This window comes from Actinia tenebrosa, unplaced genomic scaffold (genome assembly GCF_029948245.1).
Source record: "Actinia tenebrosa isolate PJP-AT-01 unplaced genomic scaffold, QUT_ActTen_1.0 PGA_scaffold0__85_contigs__length_37466705, whole genome shotgun sequence".
NCBI lineage: Eukaryota > Metazoa > Cnidaria > Anthozoa > Actiniaria > Actiniidae > Actinia > Actinia tenebrosa.
Genome location: NW_028292569.1, coordinates 15506742 through 15527410, shown reverse-complemented (window position 1 = coordinate 15527410; position 20669 = coordinate 15506742). Strand labels below are relative to the sequence as shown.

Sequence of the window (20669 nt, the reverse complement as noted above, 5' to 3'; positions counted from 1 at the left end):
CCGTTGGGGCCGCAGAAGGAGTTTATTGGGGTATGTTGGCAGTCAAGCTGAAAGTTTTACCGTCACTAACAACCTCGTGGGATAAAGTCTAATGTAATCCTCCGTCAATGAATCAATGATGTAGAAATATTGAATGTTTTGGAGTAACTGGAGTTTTATTGGTGACAGAAAACACGGGGAGTTTACGAAATTTCTTGGCGCGCGAAACTAGAGGACAGAACGTGGGACGGGCTCAACTTATGTCAAACCGTGTTATGCTCAAAGATCGAATGAAATCTTAAGGAATATTCAGCAGTTTTGGAATGAAAATGGCAGAGGTAGCGCCACCTGAGATCCAGGAAGGGGATAAATTAAGATTAAGTAAGTCTTTTATAGTGTAGTGGTCTTAAAACTCTCCATTTTGAACGTCAGGTTGCGGTTCGTTTTATGCTCGTTAAGCGGTTCGAACTTGTTGGCGTTAAATTTTTTTGTGTGTACTATAAACTTGTGGTATCTAATTTTTCTGCAGTTCAAAAAAGACTTAAATTACTAAAACAAGAGATTTCCGAACGCAGCAAGAAAAATTATGAACTGGAAAGGGATGTACGCTTCTTTGACCAAAGGATTGCACTTCTGATCAACCATCGCATCGCTGTAGAGGTAAGTCGTGAACAAATATTCTACTGGTCTCTTTATTTATCAAATGTGCGACCAGTGGAACATTATATTACTCCTTAAACCACTGTCTTTGTTTTATTTTCCTTTCCTTGATCTTGTTGTTTGTTTTGCAGGAATTATCAGATCGGATTGGTGATGGCGATCGTCGTGTTGGTAAGCTCCCCTCCTATTATTCCCATCGTCTTGTTAAGCCTTCAGACAATTTACTCGATGTCTTCTCACTTTCTGGCTAATTTATTATTACACTAAGCACATTCTCAAATAACTCTTGGAGACGAAAGGCTTAAATGGTATTTGTTTAGAGATATCGGGAGCCTTTATGCAAGACAGACACGGTTCCTTTAAGATTGAAAATGGAATACATGCTCAAAATGCGTCCTAAGTTTTTCGAGTTTTTGTACGAGTAGTTCTTTCTGCTCCAGCTATAAAACCGATATTCTTTTTAGATCTTGATATTTGCTCAGCCAGTTTTGATTGTTAGAGGCTATCGTATGAAGATATGTTAGTGTTGGATTCATTAAGAGGGGGTATTTGCTCAGAGTCAACTTTTTACACTGTAAATATTTGAATCATTATTTGACCTTTAAATATTGCTGGAGAGGATATGAGTATATTACGTTGACCAACTCGCACGATTTTTTTCCATTTTCCTTTCGATTTAGTGAAGTGAAACTTTTTGAGTGCTGAATAAGGGGCACTTTGACGGTGGCGCTAGAAAATGAAACCTTAAATTTTCATTTTCGTGGTAAATTTTCATTTATTTTTCTTTCGTTCTTTATTCCATTTCCTTATTTTTTTGACCAAATTTGATCAACTCAATGGGTTTTTTAATGGAATATTTGGAGAAGTTGCATTAAAAATGTCCATTTAGGCTGAAAAAGCAGGAAACACTCAACTTAATTGGTCTTGCCTGATGAGTGATTGAAAAAGAACATTTCCCATTTATTTTCCCATTCTCTTTTCAATTTCTTTGACATAAGCACATATGGGATTGAAAATTGAGACAATTCTGAAACAATTGCCTACTTGTTAAAAGATGAAAATACAGAGAAAAGAATGATAGCTATTTATTCTCTTTGACAAATGCTCTCAATGGGAGATCGAGATGAAAATGGTTGAACTACTAGTGCTTTCCTCAAGTAATTTTGGTAACACTTCTTTGAAAACAGCATGGCTTTTTCATACACTTAAATAACATGGATATATTGCTTAAGTATTTCCTAAGATCAAATCGAAGAAATATCTTATCAGACGCGACTAGCGGAGAACATTAATTCAATCATAGGCCAATGTCATGGAAATATTTCGTGCAACTGTAGCTCAAAGCTACGGAAACAGTAATCTCACGATTTCAACATGTTTTTTTTTTCAGGAGTAATTAAAGATGAACTGAAATGTCAGGTGAGACAATTTAATTTACATATTTACTTATTAAGAAATATTTGCATTTTATTAATTTGAAAATTTTACTAATACTTTTGACTTGACATTATTTTTTTTTAAAATATTGTGATGTTTAGTTAATTTTTTTTTCATTTCGGAATGCAGAGATATGGAAACCTCTTTTACTTGCTTCAAACAGAGCCTCATTACCTTGCACAGTTAACCAGAATTGTGGTGTTAAGTGAAATTGACTGTAAGTCTAATAATGAGTTATTAGTAAATAAAAAATAATTTTCTGTATTTGAAATTTTAGCACCACAACTGTCTACTGTTGAAATTACTTTTAATCATCAGTGGTTCATTATAGCTGTGACAATCCCAGTATGTAATAGCAATATTTGGTCTCGCAGCATTTGGTTATTGTTTGTGTGTTGTTTCTATAATTAACGCTAGTAATCTACTGTGGATTCTCGTTTCTAAAACCCAAAATATTTGACCCAGATGGCCCGCATTCACTTACCGTTTATGGTCATCTAACCTTTCTGTAGTTCGACAAATTTTAAATTTTTGCTAGCATATATTTGGTCTCTTAATTTATGGAAGCCTATTTTAATCTTAAGCAATTATTGTTTCGTAACATAGACATGTGTTATTAATTTTTGCAAGCCTTTACAGTAGGAGTAATACTCCCTTTTTTTGGAAAAAAATTAAGAGTTTGTTTATTAAAAGATTATTATAGTCTACATTAGCAATACTTCGTACAGAGGGAAAACCAAGAAAACAAACAAACAAACAATTGAAGTTCAGAGTGAGAATAAGCTTCAACGATAGTGTTCTTAGATTGTCAGTTGGGTAATTGAAGAAAAATAACTTTGAACAAGACATATACTATAATATCCAATGAATAATTATGCTTTTGTTTTACTGGAGCCTTACTTCTGCCCACAGTCACGATAACCTATAAATTAATTTTGAGTAAATTAAATTGATTTTGTATTTTTACATTCAGCCCTATTACAGCCAGTAATGTTTTCATTGTATGGAAATCAGTACGAGCCAAGAGAAGAGTATCTATTGCTGTCAATGTTTGAGGTGAGTTGTTGTAAACTTATTAAAAAAATTATTATTATTATCATTATTATTATCATTATTATTATTATTTTCTAAAATATATATTTATTGAATTAGTTTTTACCAAATAGATTTTATGGTTATATATTAATAAATATATTTTTATTGTAGGATATCATTATATAAGTTTTTCTTTCTTTTTATGTATATTATTATATTATATAATATCATAAATATTATTCTAAATTATAGATCTGGTTACTGACATTATTATTATGAAGAATAGGATTTGATATATATTATTCAGTGAAATTATTATTATATTTATTATTATTATTACTATTATTATTGTCATCATTATCATTATTATTATATTTATAATAATAGATTATATTGAAAATTTTGGAATATAGTTGATAAACATGGCAGTGTTCAGTTAGCAACCTTTCTAAAACACACGTTTACACTGACAATGTTTCATTAAAAAAATACACATTACACGATATCACTAAATGCCATTTATTTCCAATTCAGATGCAACTGTTAAATTGCCAGCTTGTCAGGTCATTTGTATAAGATATAAATAGCAAAACCTTGACATTTGAACTGGACTTTCATTTTCTAGCTTGTCTTGAAGTATGAATTTGAGGAGTCAGAAAATTTTAATAGTTTGCTGAGAGCAAACACAGCAATCTCAAGAATGATGACAACCTACACAAGGTGAATAATATTCAAAGTTCAATCCAAATCCAAATCGTTATACCTATTATTTGATATTTATTTATGGTTGCAAAAAATAATAGACTCTTTCAGCTTGGGCATAATGTTTTCACACATCAGACTATGTGTCATTCCCTAGAGTATTGTTTCTTTGTTTAACGGTTAAGCATGAGAAGAAATAGGGAAATGGATATAACTCAAACAAATAATTAATACCACTACCTGGTTGGCTCATTTAGTAAAAGTGTCAGAGGTGGTGGTTCAAGCCTTGTTAGGAAAACACTCAGGGTCTTAAAATAACTAAGGAGAAGGTGCTGTCTTTGTAATTACATCTGCAAATGTTTAGACCTTCACATGGCTCAGATGACCACGTTTATGGCGGTCACGTCCCTATAATTAACTAAAGATGTTAAAAGAGGACCACAAGTTTATCAGTTAAATTACCTTCAAGTGTTATCTTCTATAGACAGAAGTGATTTGATACTTAACTTTAATGTTTTTTTTAACTAATTGTGTTGCAGAAGGGGACCTGGACAACAGTATTTAAAACTTGCTCTTGAGGAACCTCTTCATGAGTTGTTATCACAACCTGACTTGCTGCTGGAAATCAATCCTGTAAAAGTATGGCAAAACCTCTTTAACAGCTTTAATTTTTTTACTCTTCAGTTCATAACTGAAGTTTATAATTCTAAATTTTCTCTTCTACATGTATAAACATAGGTCTACATAGAAGTACATGGTTATCCAAAAGATGAAAACACACAACTAACTTATGAAAAGGTATAGATTTGTGAGTTTATTTCTCTACTTAGCCAAACCCAACCTGGTAGATTGGGCTTTTATTTATTTAGCTTTTACCTCACACCAAACCATAGTAAAAAAAAAAATGAAAAAAATAACATTACATACCTCGTGGTTACTTTTGCTGAGGATATTTACTTAAATAAATAGTGATGTAGTGTACCCCACTTATGAGGCTTCATTTACAGTCCGCTGATGTTTGGTGGATATGGTTTCATGAATATCATACCAAATGACAACATTCTCTCTCATACAAAATATGCTATGTATTTTCGTTTGCTATTATTTTTTCCTTTTGAATGATTAAAAATGTACTGAAGAAATTTTGATATTCTAATGTGCTTATTTTTGCTTATTCAAAGGCAATGGATGACCCAGAAGTTCAGTTAAAAACAAAAATTCATATCCTTGACATAGTATTATAGCATAATGTCCATTTTCACCTAATGAAATTAACAGATGCTATTATTACAGCACAACTTGCAAAAGTATGCTTCTACATGTATGCCTGGGTTCTGTATATTAAACTGTCATATTTCGATGAGAAGCTGGTTGGTTTTACTGCTCGTTTGGAAGGGAAAAGAATGTGCATAAATTTATTTAAATTTAATGCGGTCATCTTTTGCATGTTGTGCTGCAAACTTTGGATTTAATTTTCCTTAATGATATTTAAGTATTAAAAAGCTTGTAGACATAGCATCACTGTTCCTTGGAATCATTGTTAGTTCCCTGAATAATGTGCCTTATGGTATAAGATGGTTGTGCGGTGCAATAAGAACACTTGCAACGGTAAGTTGGCTCTTTTTACGTTAAGTGCTTATAAAATGGAACTTACTAACAGAGCCTTCTTAGCCAAAAATCGATTTTTTTGTTAGAAGGGTCTGTTTACAAGAATGAAATGACAATGATCAAAGTGTTGATAATGATGGTGATGATGGGGTGGTTCTTGAAAATGTTGACAATGAAGGTGGTAACAATGTTGATAATGAAGGTATAGATAGTGGTGGTGGTAGTGGTAGTTGATGTTGTTGATGATGATGATGTTGACATTGATGGTGGTGCCAATAACAGTGGTGGCAGATGAAGATGAAGTTGATGATGATGTTGACATTGATGGTGGGACAGTGATGTTGGTGACAGTGATGGTGGTAGAAAAGATGATGGTTGTTGATAGTGTTGATGATAATAATTATAATGACCTTGATGGTGACATTGGTGCAATGATGATGCAATTATCAGTGGCAGATAACTTAATTGTGTGTCTGTTTTCTTCGTTGAAAATTAAAAACATCAAATAAATTCTCATTATAAACAGGAAAAGTATCCAGAAGCGCAACCAGAACAAATCAATGCTATGATTGGTGGATTCTTTTTGTTAAGATTTTTAAACCCTGCCATAGTTACTCCTACAGGTAAATGTCCAAAAGCTGTAAGGAGTATTATAAATAATATTTATATAATATTAATAATTGATTGATTATAAATATATTATATATTATATTTCCCAGGTGCATACTCTTAACAGTCAGTGCTTTCAAAAAAGATTTACTGTCGTTCTACTTTTACCGTGAACACTCAAATTATTTGTCAACCAATTAGAATTTAAAAAACAATAGAATTCAAGTTACATGTATTGAGTTATTCAAGGAGATGAAATGTTGAAAGAGAAAGAAAGAATAAAAGTATATTTACATGAATAAAGAATAATAAAAAAACTTGAGTGTTCATGGTTAGAATAGAAAGACAGTAACATGGTAGTGGTGATTGGGGAAAGAGGTGAGGAGGAAGGTGGAGGAGAAAAATGGGGAGTTAAAGGTAGGAAGAAAGCTGGAGGGAAAGAAAGGGGAGGGGGAGGTGGAGGGGGAGAATAAAAAGGGAGAGGGAAAGGTTAGGGGGATCAAGGAATGGAGGGAGGAAGGAGGGACGATCTATAGAATACACTTATTCTTTATGCTTTGTAATAGAATTTGGAAGAATTGCCAAAATTAGTTTCACTTATTATTTCAGCACATATGTTGGTCGAAAAACAACCTTCACAAAATATGAGAAGAAACCTGACCTTGGTAAGCTGTGATTTGCACAGATAAAGAGATGGATAGATAGATAGATGAACAGATAGTCACAAAAAGACATGTAAAGAGGCATAGGATTCTGTAATTTTTGAATAAGTAGGCTCTGTTGACAAAATAGGCAACTGAGTTTTCACTAGATTAATATAGTAAAAACCCGCGAGTAAGAACCTACATTTTTAGAGTTGGCCTAAACAGGTTCTTGTTTAAATGGTAGTTAACACAATTTTAGGCTATCTAGGTTCTTAAATAGGTTCTTATTCCTGTGTAAAAAAACAAATAAAATTCAGCTACAAGATAAAAATATGGTAATCAGCCTATTTTTCAATCAACCCCACCCCACCCCCATCAACAATACCCTAGAACATTAGTTGATTTATCTGCACAGCAATGGCAAGCTCCTATTTTTCCAAACAGGATTCTAACTCAGCTCTGCATCACTAAATGATGGTTTTTGAAAATAAGAACCTGTTTTTCATTTTCTAGGCTAAATAGGTTCTTGTTTAAATGGGGGTATAAATGACAAATTTGAGGATAACAGGTTCTTAATTTTCAGGTTCTTACTCGTGGGTTTTTACTGTATATTTTCCATTAATTCTTTTTGATAATGAATATCTGAAAGGCTGTATGAGTATAGACCTATGTTTTCCCAAAACAGACTGCATGTCATTCCCAACAGTATCATTTCTTTGTTGCCAATGTGGATACAACTCAAACAAAGAATCTTATTTTCTAAGGAGTGACACATGGTCTGAAATGGATACACACTACACCAAAAAGAATAAGGTCTGAATCAACTGGCCGAGAATTTGAGAGATTGATTAAGTGTACTACAAATGGAATCATGTGCAATTTATTATTATTATTTATTAATTAATTATTATGATATTTAAATCTTTACAGATCGCAAAGATTCTTCAAAGCATGGCGAATAAGAACATTGTGACAAGTCATTTCAAGGAGGAATATATGCAGCCCTTACAGCCGTTTGCCTTGGAGCACGTTGACCTAATGCAGGTTACCTACAATTTTGACATCAAACAAAAATATTTACTGCTTAATCAATTTTCAATCCAGCTACTTTAATTGTTGTAATTTATTTCATTTTTTCATATTTCAGAATTTTTTAAGAGACCTCTGTGAGGTCTCAGATTTTCATGAAAACTTAGAGGTTAGTGTTTAGCCATATAAATACCCACCACACAGCTCTTTATAGATTAATCTTAGACCCACCTCCCCTTCCCCTCCCTCACAGGTTCTTGAAAGCATACGTAAATTTTCTCTCGTTCCAGTTTACCCAAGAGGCAAAATATCAGAAATTTGTTAAATTAATGAGTTAAAATGCGGCCCTGTTATATCTTTTTGCCCCCTAAGTAAATTGAACAAGACAAAATTTCCATTAGGAAAATACTTTATAGAGGTTTTGCACCATCACGTGACGGCAGCCATGTTAGATGGCAGGAACAATACAATTATTTTACGTTCTGCCATCTAACCAAAGGCAGTCCAAGCTGGATTAATGGGCCAGTACATGATAGTGCAAAACTTATATTGGAATTTACTCCAAGGACCATAGAACACCCTTGAATGTGGAGGCTCTTAGATTGGAAAATATAAGAGACTAGACTAGACTTACAGTGCATCTGAAAATTGAGTGGTTATCAGGGAACATAGCCACCTTTCCTTCCCTGTACTTGCCTTGACCCCAGTACCCAATCCATTTGGAATTTTTGCATATTTAGGGCATATATTTATATGTTGTATTTCATTTTTTTGTTTCATTTTAGATGGAACATTATCTTTCTCTGTCTAAAAATATCAAGATCTCAATAACACTGAATGAGATGTTCAAAATTCATGAGCTGATGCTGCAATACAAAGATGACTTGGTAAGTGATGACATCATCACCAACATCCTCACCATGTCAATGACAACAATGATAATAAGTGAAAATGATGATAATGAGAATGACGTTAACATTGATGTTAATAATGACAGCAATAATCATGATAATTATACAGCTTCTCATTAATCCCATATAGGTAACTGTCCAATTATTTTCTTAATTGAACAGGTCTTGTTGATATGGGATTAATTAGGCAGCTGTATAATTAATAGGTAATGGGATTTCATGCTCCCCAATCAAGAAATAATTAGACTTGAAAAATTCCTCTGACTGCCAAATTGAACTCGGTCTACGGCCTCATCCAATTTTGTCAGTCCTTTGAATTTTCCTCGTCCAATTATCATGGAGTCCTATTACATATACTAATAGAATGTGCTCTCTCCATCAGGTATTACCTGTAAGTATAGAAATACTACTCAAGGGAATGAAATAAAAAAACAGTGATATACACTCATCTGGAAACAGAATGAATTGTAAAATGTATCATAAATTTTTTTATTATTTTTCATATCCCAGGCATTAACAGAGGATGACCCATTACACATACTTTTGGATGAGCTGGGTCAAGCTGAGCTCCAGATGTCAAGTTTAGATAATCTAACTATACATTTGCCTTTAACAAACAAATGGGGCCCATCAAAACAAGGTACTTTTGTTTAGTTTCCTATGCTTTATATCCAGATAGTCTTTGTAGTGCTTTCTCACTGATTGTGAACCTGTTTCCACTCACACACTATCACTACATTCAGTGTTCCATGCAGATAACACTGACTCACACGTTGATTTGTATGGAGGGAAGAAACCAGATAATCTGAAGAAAACCCTCATAGCAGAGGAGAACAGCACATACAAACAAACTCAACTCGCATGCGAGTACTTGGTGAGGGAACTTGAATGCAGTCCCCCTGCCACAAACCTTCTAGTAGCATTGGTTGAGAGGTTGACTCATTAGCAGCATAGCTAAACCACATATGGTACCCTAATCTTAAGCACTACTCTTTGCTCGTTTAGTTCTGAGGACAGAATCTATAGAGTCAACATTCAGCAAGAAGATTGAGAGTGAAGCTGTAAAAGAACAGTGCAGGAAACTGTTGGTTAAGATGTTATGCTTGGTAAGAATAGGCTGTTAATGGGGAGTAGGTGAAGGATAATATTGGAAAATATTTATAATTATTTTGACATATTAATGTTCCCTTGCTCCTCTCCTCTCCTCTCATTTTTCATTTTTTATCCATTCAGTGGTCACACAAAAACCATTTGATCAAGGCTGCAAGGTAGTTTCAAAGGATTGTTCAAATTCAAGCCTTGTTGCCTGGATTGAATACTTTGTATTTGATCCATGGAAAGTGGTGATTCCATTATTTGGAGACTATTAAGATATGATTTTTCAAATAAAAGAATCAGATACCCTATATCAATACAAAGTAACAACCCTGTTTATTTTCAGCGCCCCTGTCTAATGTTGGAAAACACCTTGTATGATGCAGTTATGAAGGCACAGGACGAACCCAGTACTGATTGGGGAGGACTGGCTGAGTATTTATTGCATGTATACCAGGCAGTTGAAGAATTTCATTCTGTATTAACCAATGACGCACTGTATTATCAGGAGCTGAAGGAGGTTTGTCTGATGTAAACTTTCTGTATGATACTAACCAGCTGAGCTTTGCCAATGTTTTTGAAAAGAATTATTGGTTCACTGTTTGGTTAGGCTTTTTCCCCAAGCAGGAACAGAGTACAACGTAGATTTCTCTTGTCGATTGAAATGGAATAGGCCCTTTGCACTGAGTAATCATGTGCTGATTAATTCACTGAGAGCAAATGAATGAACATCTTGATCCACATGGGTAAAAAATAAACACACTTTCTACGGCCTGTTTTGAGAGATCGTATTAAAACTGCATTTTGTAACACACTGGTTACACATCGTTTCATTCAGTTCTTCACAAATAGCTAAAAAGAATCACCAATTTGAAATAAAATTTGCTCACCAGTACCAACAGGTGACCTTGAATCCTGTTGTTTTGGTCTACTAAGAAGAATGGTACGGAATGGCTGGGAAAGGAAAATGAATAGTGACGGAGAAGAAACGTTTGCCTTTAAATATAGGAACTTAGACCTGGAGAGAATAGTGGGAACCCTGGCACTTCGTGATTTTATATACATACGCTACTTGAAGTACATTGCACATGTTTGTAGAAGACCAAATTAAAATTTAACGAAACAGTTGCTGTTTGCAATTCCATCTGCTAAATATGTTAGAGATCCATGGATCAAAATTAGTCAACTACTTAATGTTGATAAACACCAAGCTAAGAAATCTACACAAGACAGAAAAGTTCTAAAAGGACTACTACATCAGAACTTTGGCTCTGTGTAGACTATATAGTCCCTGCTGATCAACTTATAGTTGGAAATAGCGGAATGACACTGATACTGATACTGATAACTGCTAAGGGCCTATTCCAGCAATGAGTCCAACTAGCGTTTACGATCAATTTAAAGTATGGAGAGTTTGTATTTCATGGGTTTTCTTGGCAGAATAGATTTTGTTTTAATGGTCAACTCTTTTCTTTGAATGAAGTTTCTTGAATAGTTCTTGGTGGGCTACCTGTGTCACAGAGATCCCAACTATCAAAGAGAGTCAAAGAAAAAAAAGTCTGTGGAGGTCAAATGATAGCAATTTGGAGTCTGACATTGTAGTATGAGAAATTGTCACTGAAATTTGCTTATTTTCTATTAATTTTACCAGGAGGCTCAGCTCAAACTGTTGAAATATGAAAAATTTGAGATGGAGCTTAAAAGTTTAGAAAGAGTCTACGAGGTGAGATTCAACTTCATGATATAAAGTACTTCTGGTTGCTAGGCAGCTGTCATACAGCTGTCAATCACCTAATCAATCAATATTACCAGCTGACTTGATTAGCCAATCAGAGGCTGTTTTGGGACTCTTATGGGTTAAAATACTGGACCTTTATCATGAAGAATTAACAAAAAATACAATGACCCTCACAGATATAAAACAATAATTGGATGAGGCTGAGCATGTATAAATGTATTATCTGCAGAAAAACCTACAGATAAAACCTTTATCAGGGCAAGAGGCAAGATACTAAAATGTAAAATATTTTTTTTAAAGGCTCTCGATAACCATGGAAATTTTCTCCAGGAACAACTTAATGCTTACAAAGGTAAACTTTAGTTAATAATGGTCTCAATCAAACGTGCTTCTATTGAATTCACTAGAGCTTTGTTAATTACAGTGAGTAGTTAATTGTATCATGTTTTCACCCAACATTTGTCATTCATATACTAAAAACATTTCGTTTTGTCTGACACATAATTTTTCATAGAATACTTAGTAGTTGTGAGAAACAGAGCAGCCTCAATACCTAAAATACAAAAGGTAGGTATATCTTGAAGTCCCAGTAGTTTTAAGAACAGAAAGAAATTTATGATAGAATCTCCTTCCTTTTCCTCCCATCCCTCCACAGCACACCCTTACACCCTCCACCCCCCCCTCCCCCACCTACAGCACCCACCAACTTACCCATCCATCATCCTCAGATTAGCTTTCAAATATTCAAATCTATGTCATATTTATGTAATGAAGAAATGTGATTTTGAAATTTTTTTTAAACAAATTCAGAGAAGTAGTTTTGGACTTTCCTCTTCACAAGGAGGCCCAAAGGTGGTGAGGTTTTCTTACAATCAGCTTGAGAGAGATGGAGTGATCGTAGAAACCAATGATATTCCAGAAAAAAGGTATATACTCAAGATACAAGATTTCTCATGACTGTAAACGGTTCTGACACACCATGATTCATGCAGGGGTTTGATGAAGGATCAGGACAAATGAGCAAATTCTCCTGCTTAAACTACCAATAGTCCCTTTCACAGTTCCCTGCACCATCTTGAAAGGTAGCCTTGCCTTTGCATCGAAGCGAGACGAACGGTGAGCTTGCAATGATTGAGACCTTTTTTAAACACCTTGAACAATTATTCACATGTCTCTATTATTGCAAGCTCACTGTTTGCCTCGCTTCGATGCAAAGGCAAGGCTACATGTACCTTTCAAGATGGCCCTGAGAACTGTGAAGGGGACTATTATAACTTAGTAATTTGTAAAATATTCCACTCTCCAGCTAGTTCATTACCTTCTAACATTTCAAAACTTAATGAAATCCCTGTCCTTGACACCAGGATGGTGATTCTGCATTGATAATTAATGAGCAAAATTTCCCGGAGTGTTACTTGTTGATTTATTTGTTTTGTTTTGTTTTGTTTTGCAACAGAAAAGCTGATATCTCGGTGACAGTTTCATCACCAGAACCAGGAATTTATACAGTAACTTTATTCTACAAAGGTGAGAGATGATCAAGGATGGGTGAAATAATGGGAGGGCCCAAAGAGAATAATTAGAAATGGCATGGGAAGAGGGTGGATGAAGGAACAATAGGCCAAGTGAAAGAGGAAAAAGGCTGAGAGGAATGGGAAAGGAAAAGGATGGGTGGGATGGGAAAGGTTGATAGGAAGAAAGGAAGAGAAGGAAAATAGGAAGGAAAGATTTGAAGAAGATGAGATGAGAACGAAAAAAGACGTTAAAATTAAGAAGCAAAAAGGAAAGAAATGTAGAATATTCTACAAATATCATTACTTTACTTTAGGTGAAACAAGCAAAGCATATGAAACAGATCTAATTTTAGAAGAGCTACTTGAAAAACAACATCTAAGCAATCCGGTAAGTGATAGTCTAATACGCACCAAGTTTATATATGTGTTTGAAAGTAGATGTGTGTGTGTGTGTGTGTTGGTATAGTTATACGTGTGACCTCTTCGGCTTGGGGTAATGTTTTCCCATTTCAGACTACGTGTCATTCCCTTGAGAATAAGATTCTTTGTTTGAGCTGTATCCATATTCATTTGTCTTCTCATGTGCAACCGAGCGCAAACCTTAAACAAAGAAATGATACTCTAGGGAGTGACGTGGTTTGAAATGGGAAAACATTACGTCAGAGCCGAAGAGGTCTATTCAGTTCTTGTGCGTGCATAATATGTGCGCATGGTAAAAAAAAGTATAACTAGGTTATTTGTGTGTAAGTAAATATTGGTGTACATTAGGTAAAATATGTGTGCATGGATTTCATTATGTGTGTGCAATACTGTGCGCAATACTATCTATTTGTGCGCAGTAATATGGAATTTTTCGTAAGACAAACAGTCAATATACGGAGATACCGTGTCGTGATCATAACAGTACGGTGTCCAGGCATTTTGATTTACAGTCATAACTGTACTGTTACCGTAATAATGTAGTTTTTCCACATTTATACGAAATTTACTTTATATTTTTCTGTAAAGCTCAATCAAACAAACAAACTTCAATCAGATCCCTCCCACTCCACCTCTTCCCTTCGTCATTACGAAGTAGGCTTGTAATAGAGTTTATTACTCGCGTGATTTTGATGACATACTTTTAACTTACTCTCAAGGGAAGTAGCAAAAGTACTATAACATAATGCTTCAAGTTTACAAATATTTTGGTCATACTCGAGACCACCATATAAGTCGAGATTATACTTAACTAACACGGTTCGGATTGGCTCCAGTTTCAGTCACTGTGCGTTTGGTTGTTAACGCGACTAAGCTTATTTTTTTACAGCCTCTTTTGAAATGCTATATTAAACGTGTTAATTGTTGAATTACTTATTAGAAGCATTTAGAATAGAAAAACAGGAAAACGCTCGTAGAAATGACGTGAAAACAAAGGAAAAAACGGAAGAGAAAGAAATGAGGAGTGAGAAGGAAGACTACATGAGCAGGGAAAAATTGCTCGTAGAAAAACAAGAGAAAAAAGGGAAGGAAGGAAGGAAGAAAAAAAAGAAAGAGAAGGAGAGAAATTACAGAGCAAATCAGTTACATGTAGAGTATTAGGAAGCACACTACACCCTCTGATAAATATGGCCCTTTCGAACATCCCTTTCAATATTTTATTTAGTTTTCATGCTAATCTTGATCAACAAATATCAAGAAATATCAATCTAAATCAACTGGACAAACGATTTTATTTTGATCGAGTCTGTGTCAATAACCCTTCAACTCGATGACAATAGAACATCTCTAAATCTCCTGAACAAACAGAGATTTTTATCAAGGCACTGCGGAAACTTGATGGCTATCTCCTCGGAATTAAGAACAAACTCAAAGAGAATGTATTAGTACTTTAGTATCCTGTATCCAGCAAGAAGTTGATGTCCATTGTCGTTCTCTTCCGTTGAAATCTCACTTGTCATGAAAGTATAATACTATTTGACACTCGACGAGGTCTGCCATTCTTCTCTTTGTACTTTCACTGATCTTGTCAGTATCGTACCAGCTGCACAAATTCTCTCCACTAAGTACTTCACCTTGGTCTTCCTCTCCTCTCCTTTCCTTTCCTCTCGTTTCCTTCGAAAAGGAAATCTTTTTAAAATTTTCCCACGTTGTGTGGCACGTTAGTTTTCGATTTAGAAATGTTAGAAATGTTCGTGCAAGAAATTATCAGAATACATATGTTTTTTTTAAATCGAGAAAGACAAAAATTAGCATCTCTTCTCATAATAAAATTGAATTACTCGCGAAATTTAATTTTTCTAAGGGAAAAATTATCGGATTTACTGATGTATCTATTTGTCAGAATTAATTTTCCAATTTGCAGCGTTCGGTTATTTAATAAAATCAAAATTACAAGTGACTTGGCTCTTGAGAATGTCATAAATTTACAGCAAAGTTACTCGAATTATGAAAAAAAGAAGGATATTGAATTGAAAGCTTAAGATCTTTGATAAGCCTCGATGAAAATCAAGTAGACAGAGTGAAATCCCATCGCGACCTTGAACGGACCAAAATGAAAGAAAAGGAAAAACCGAAATGAAAAGAAATCCAGCGTTGAATAAAACATGCCGTTGCGATTGTAAGAAGTAGTTTTTTTATTATCTTTATGAAATCAAAAGGATTACAACAAAGTCTTTATAAATTTCCTGTGAATTCCCAATCAGAGGAGCCACAATTAACATCATCGAACCATCCACCAATGAGCTCCAAAGCGCACAGAAAACTTTGCTTGATTTGTAATTAAAAACTTGGGTTTTTTCTTTATAACCCATTCAGTTATTGCCATAAATACTTAGGCCTTAATATAACAATAGCAAACCATTCGACTCGGAGCTTTCAATTAGGTCATTGGCTTTTGTCCTCTGTATTTTGTTTGTCGATGTTTATAGACAGCAATCTTTTGTGCTCTACCCAGATTTCTATAGAAGACTAAAGTGGTATTGTCTAGCTGTAAACATTTCTTTCAAATTCTCGCAGCCCTCGGTGAATTGGATGTCAGCCCTCATCAAGGCCAAGTAATAAACGGTTACAGTGGAAACAAAAAACCCCTTTCTCTTGTTTGTCGCGTCTTATCGTTGTATGTTATCAGTACGAGCACGACCTTCCTCCCTTGACTCGTAGCTAACCACAAATTTTGGGTCGTTGGAGTTCATGTTTTTGGAATCTCTGAGGAATTCTTGCGCACTCCTGGGGTAAGAATACGTCAAAATCGTATGTATTTTAGTCTTAGGAATAATTGGGTGTTTAAAATTGATGAGAAAAACAAAGCGACGAGAACTCGAGTTGGCGGTTTCGTGAAGGTTTCTATCCGTTCTTCGAACCTTCTGTTTCAAATTCGTCTTTGAACTACTTATTCGCCTTAACAGATGTTAGGATTTTTGTCTCTGTTTTTTTTAATATAAAAATCTACGAGCTCTCGAGAAGAAGGACTCGAAATTTTCAACAACGTTTCCACAAGCGGAAGCATCCTCATTTACTCTTTCTATTCGATTCCAAAAAATCAGGCAAAATATTATTTTGGGTCGAAGTCTTTGTTTTACGAATTCGACTATAAAACTATGACGCATTGTTTAAAAATTCTTGGACAAAGTCACTACGATCTTCGATGAAATATAGCTTTTTAAGCGTATACTGTTATCGCAGGTACATTACAAGGGAACACCTTGGCTCTTGCCATTACCACACCGTGATTTTCAAGGGCCCATTTTTATGCATTTCTTTCTGTAGTGATTTATAGTTCTCACTAGGCGTAGCCCTTAATTCAACAGAGCATAGAGAGCATTGTTTTTGAACCAGATAAAAACCAAGGTTCCTCGGTTTCTACCTAACGAGTTTCCCGACGACGTCACAACCCTAAGTTCATAGTTTACAAAGGGCAGATTCGAAAACATGGAATTTATAAACGTAGTGGATATTATCCATTTTGGCAAGACTTCAATGAACAGCGCAAGTCGTTATAATTAATTTTAAGTAGCGCAAATCTTGTACTTTCGGCGCACTTCTTTCACAGCATGTTATAAATAAATATTAGAAGATATTAATTAGTATTAGTTACAGTGTATTGAAGTATGTGGCGGTGCGTACATGCTGATATAACGCGCTGCTTTTCATCACAGTAGAAGTTGTCCCCAGAACATAGTTTTTCCGATTTTTGTAATAGTTTCATATTTAGAGAGCGCTTTATCTAGTCAAAATAAGATGAAACTTTAAGTTAAGTAGAGAATAAGTAAGGAGTAAAGGAACTAAGATTCGAGTCCCCCATATGCAATGACATCTTGTAGACGAAAAAGTGTTAGAGCTGCAGCCTCATTTGCAACTCCCTCGGACTATTCTTGGTCACTTGGTTTCTTATTGGATTAAATGAGTGTATTGTATTTTAGACTACAAGATATAGTCAGATGGATAATTTTGGTTGGTTGTTTCCAAAATGCTGTAGTAATACTAATTTCTGAAGTCATACGTTATGATCATTCCCACCATCATCATCATCACAAAATACATCATCACCACAACTACCAAAACCATCACCATTATCATCATCGTCATCGTTATCATCATCGTCATCGTTATCATCATCAACATCACTTCCATCATCATCATCATCATTATCGTTATCATCATCAACATCATCATCACTTCCATCATAATCATCATCATCACTTCCATCATAATCATCATCATCATCACTACCATCATCATCATCAACATCACTACCATCATCATCATCAACATCAACATCACTACTACACCATCACTTATGAGCAGCATCTCCGTCATCATCACAGCATCATTAATATCATCATCTTATTACTATCATTATCATCATCATCTTTATGAGAGCAAAGTATGACCAAACTGGCTTGTGTGCTGCCAACAAGCAAGGCACGAGGATCCTAAAGTAGTTTGATCCCCACCTTTGATCTTTCACACTAGTTTCGACTTCTCTCTAATCCCAGTGGCGTGAGCTTTAAACGGAGTACCATGTACCGCTTGGGATACACCCTCTGACGAGAATATAGCTACTTAAAGCCTTAATGATAACTCGTCGCCACTAGTTACCATCATTATGGTCGTTGTAACCATCAGCATCATTATCCTCATTATCAGCATCAACATCACGATTGACATCAGCATTATCACTATCATCGCAGTCACCAACATCCGATGTCAACATGAAGATCCGCATCACCTTCATCACCATCACCACCATCATCTAATAATAATAATAATAATAATAATAATAATGATAATAGTAATAATAATAATAATGGGGTACTTCTATAGCGCATTTCAAATATCTCAATGAGCTTTACATCTATACGTTTGTTTCCAGTTTCTTAGATATTTTTAGTCTTTTTTTGTCACCATTATCGCCGATTTCAATCAAAATTATTAATCACAGTCATTCCACTCTTATTCCCCTCTTTTTCCTTTTTATAATCCTTTTATAGCATGAGAAGTGTTTTCTTCGAGTAACACTTTTTTATCTATTCATTTTTACTCTAAAAATGAATAAGAAACCGTAAAAATTGAATAGTAAAGATTTTGTTCCGGTAATTTTTTGGCTTTCAGACAAATACAACTGTATACCTTGATTACAGACTCAGGGTTGGCCGCATTTTAGCGTCACAATATTTACGAATACCAACGGCAAAGTATAGAATGCACAACTTCGACAATACGATAAATATTCAAATTGTTTTCATGCAAAATCAAGGTCTGAGCAACATTGAATTGGAGTATTAATTGGTGCGCTGTTTCTAGATACATGCGCAAGGTAAAAAAACCCATTCTCTACTTTCACATCCCCATAATGCCTTGCGTCTTTGGGGGGTAACCAATCAAAAAACTGTCCCAAATTGAAAGGTTTCTTAATTGAATTTATACTATACCTGCTTTTATCTGTACAATACTGATTATCAGTTTATTCCAAGTTATTTTTGCGTGTACAGATCATCAAGAGTTTTGGTCTTACAGAAAATGTATTGACTTAAGAAAAAAAAATTAAAATCTACCTTAAACGTCTTCAAACTTCTATCTTTTTCTGTTTTATACTTCTTCATTTTATTTTTGGATACCAAACAAGGTATTGTCAACATTGTCTGATCAGCCTTCAGCAAAATGAGTGGGTTTTTACCCTCTACTTTCCCCCCAAAGACGCAAAGTATTATGGGGATGTGAAAGTAGAGAATAGGTTTCTGTCTGTGTCTGTCGGTCGGTCGGTCTGTCTGTCTGTCTGTCTTCCGGTCTACGTAAGTCCATCGGTCGGTCGGACAGTTGTTCTCTGTGTCAATCGGTCTGTCTAACGGTTTACGTAAGTCTGTTGATAGAACTCGGTCAATTGCGCTTGTCGACCTATTTTTTCAGGTCGATGCGAGTCTTATAAGTCAGTTGGTTTGTTGTCTTTCGACCTATATACTTCGACATTTGAAGATTGTAATACACAATGTATTCTTACGCACTCGTAGAGTTTTGTTCCTTCGCAACCCGGGAAGGGGGGGGGGGGGGGTGTTCGCATGGAAAGCGCAACAGATTGCTGTACATTGTTGAAGAAAACTAATTTTTTGAACTTCTTTAATAATACTTAGAAGACTGCATTTCGTTAAACGCTGCAGTATCTAACAGTAGGTATGTTAGACTCTAGAGCGTCGAGAAAGCGCAAACATTTGGAGCGAAACCCGAGCACATTTGTCTGGTATTCCACTTTTTACGATGCTGATTTATTTTGCGAAATCTTCAGTTATAGCTCTCTGTCGCGCGCGTGTATTAAAGGTGAATGATTTAATACTTCAATTTCCCCCAAGAATTTTATCCATTTGAAGCAAAAAACGAAATATCCTTCGTGCGCAAGCCTCACCGGTTCGTGCGCAACTTAAAAATCAAGTGCGCACTTTGGAAATTCGCGCCCGTTTTTTTTCTTAGTCCCAAGAAAACCTAAAGTTAGATAGTTTTGCATTGATTAATGCACGCGTCAGAGCCGTAATAGATAATATATAACGAGGAAATCAAAATATTCAAACCTTTAATGAGTCTCATTGGAAGAATCGGTGGATTTGATCTATAAGTCGGTATTTGGTCTGTGTCGGGTTTGTATGATCCCTCTCCAGATAACATCTCGTTAAGTCGGCTATTTTCGCTGTTTGTTATATACCCGCTAAATACGTATGGATTATATTTAAGGTTTTTCCCGCCTAAGATTAAAATAAAAATCAAACTCCCTTTCTTTACAGCTGAGGTCGTTTGTTGACTGTCGATGTGGGGAATTCTTTATTGACTAAACGCATAAAGACTCGTTTGTCTAATTTGAGGAATCATTGTACAATTTGAGTTTAGATCAAAGTGCAAATTATTTATCGAAAAAGTACATTTATTTTAATTTTAATTTTTCTCTATTTTGTTTATAATTTTAAGCTATTCCATCTTTTAAAGCCATCTTTTTTTCCTGTTTTGCTAGATAGGGTTTATCCTGTGTCAGGTTTTCAGTATTTACATTCGCCTTTATTAAATATGGCTTCATAATTCCAGTACAATTTGTTTACTATGAGATTTAAGCCTTCTAATTTATTGTCGGCTTCTACTTTTCACAGCTTTTTCATGTCAAGATAGGAGGACTTATTTTTTTAGCTCAATGTAAAACCAAAAACAGTTACCTAAATAGCAATTTCATGATATTCTTGGTGCCGATTTC

At 34.9% G+C, this 20669-nt stretch overlaps 1 protein-coding gene across 1 annotated transcript in view; it reads left to right on the top strand.

Moving 5' to 3' along the window:
• LOC116303146 (uncharacterized) overlaps positions 1–20669 on the top strand; it is a 32495-nt gene continuing 11826 nt past the window's right edge. The window contains exons 1-25 of the mRNA XM_031712627.1: positions 1–360; positions 509–639; positions 771–810; positions 2030–2058; positions 2206–2293; positions 3050–3132; positions 3737–3831; positions 4353–4452; positions 4552–4611; positions 4995–5034; positions 5306–5421; positions 5948–6044; positions 6640–6695; positions 7605–7718; positions 7822–7872; positions 8489–8590; positions 9125–9254; positions 9620–9720; positions 10056–10229; positions 11361–11432; positions 11748–11799; positions 11962–12014; positions 12258–12373; positions 12904–12974; positions 13276–13349. Coding sequence (XP_031568487.1) covers positions 303–360; positions 509–639; positions 771–810; positions 2030–2058; positions 2206–2293; positions 3050–3132; positions 3737–3831; positions 4353–4452; positions 4552–4611; positions 4995–5034; positions 5306–5421; positions 5948–6044; positions 6640–6695; positions 7605–7718; positions 7822–7872; positions 8489–8590; positions 9125–9254; positions 9620–9720; positions 10056–10229; positions 11361–11432; positions 11748–11799; positions 11962–12014; positions 12258–12373; positions 12904–12974; positions 13276–13349 — 2103 coding nt within the window. The 5' untranslated portion in view covers positions 1–302. The remainder of the gene's footprint in view (positions 361–508; positions 640–770; positions 811–2029; positions 2059–2205; positions 2294–3049; positions 3133–3736; positions 3832–4352; positions 4453–4551; positions 4612–4994; positions 5035–5305; positions 5422–5947; positions 6045–6639; positions 6696–7604; positions 7719–7821; positions 7873–8488; positions 8591–9124; positions 9255–9619; positions 9721–10055; positions 10230–11360; positions 11433–11747; positions 11800–11961; positions 12015–12257; positions 12374–12903; positions 12975–13275; positions 13350–20669) is intronic.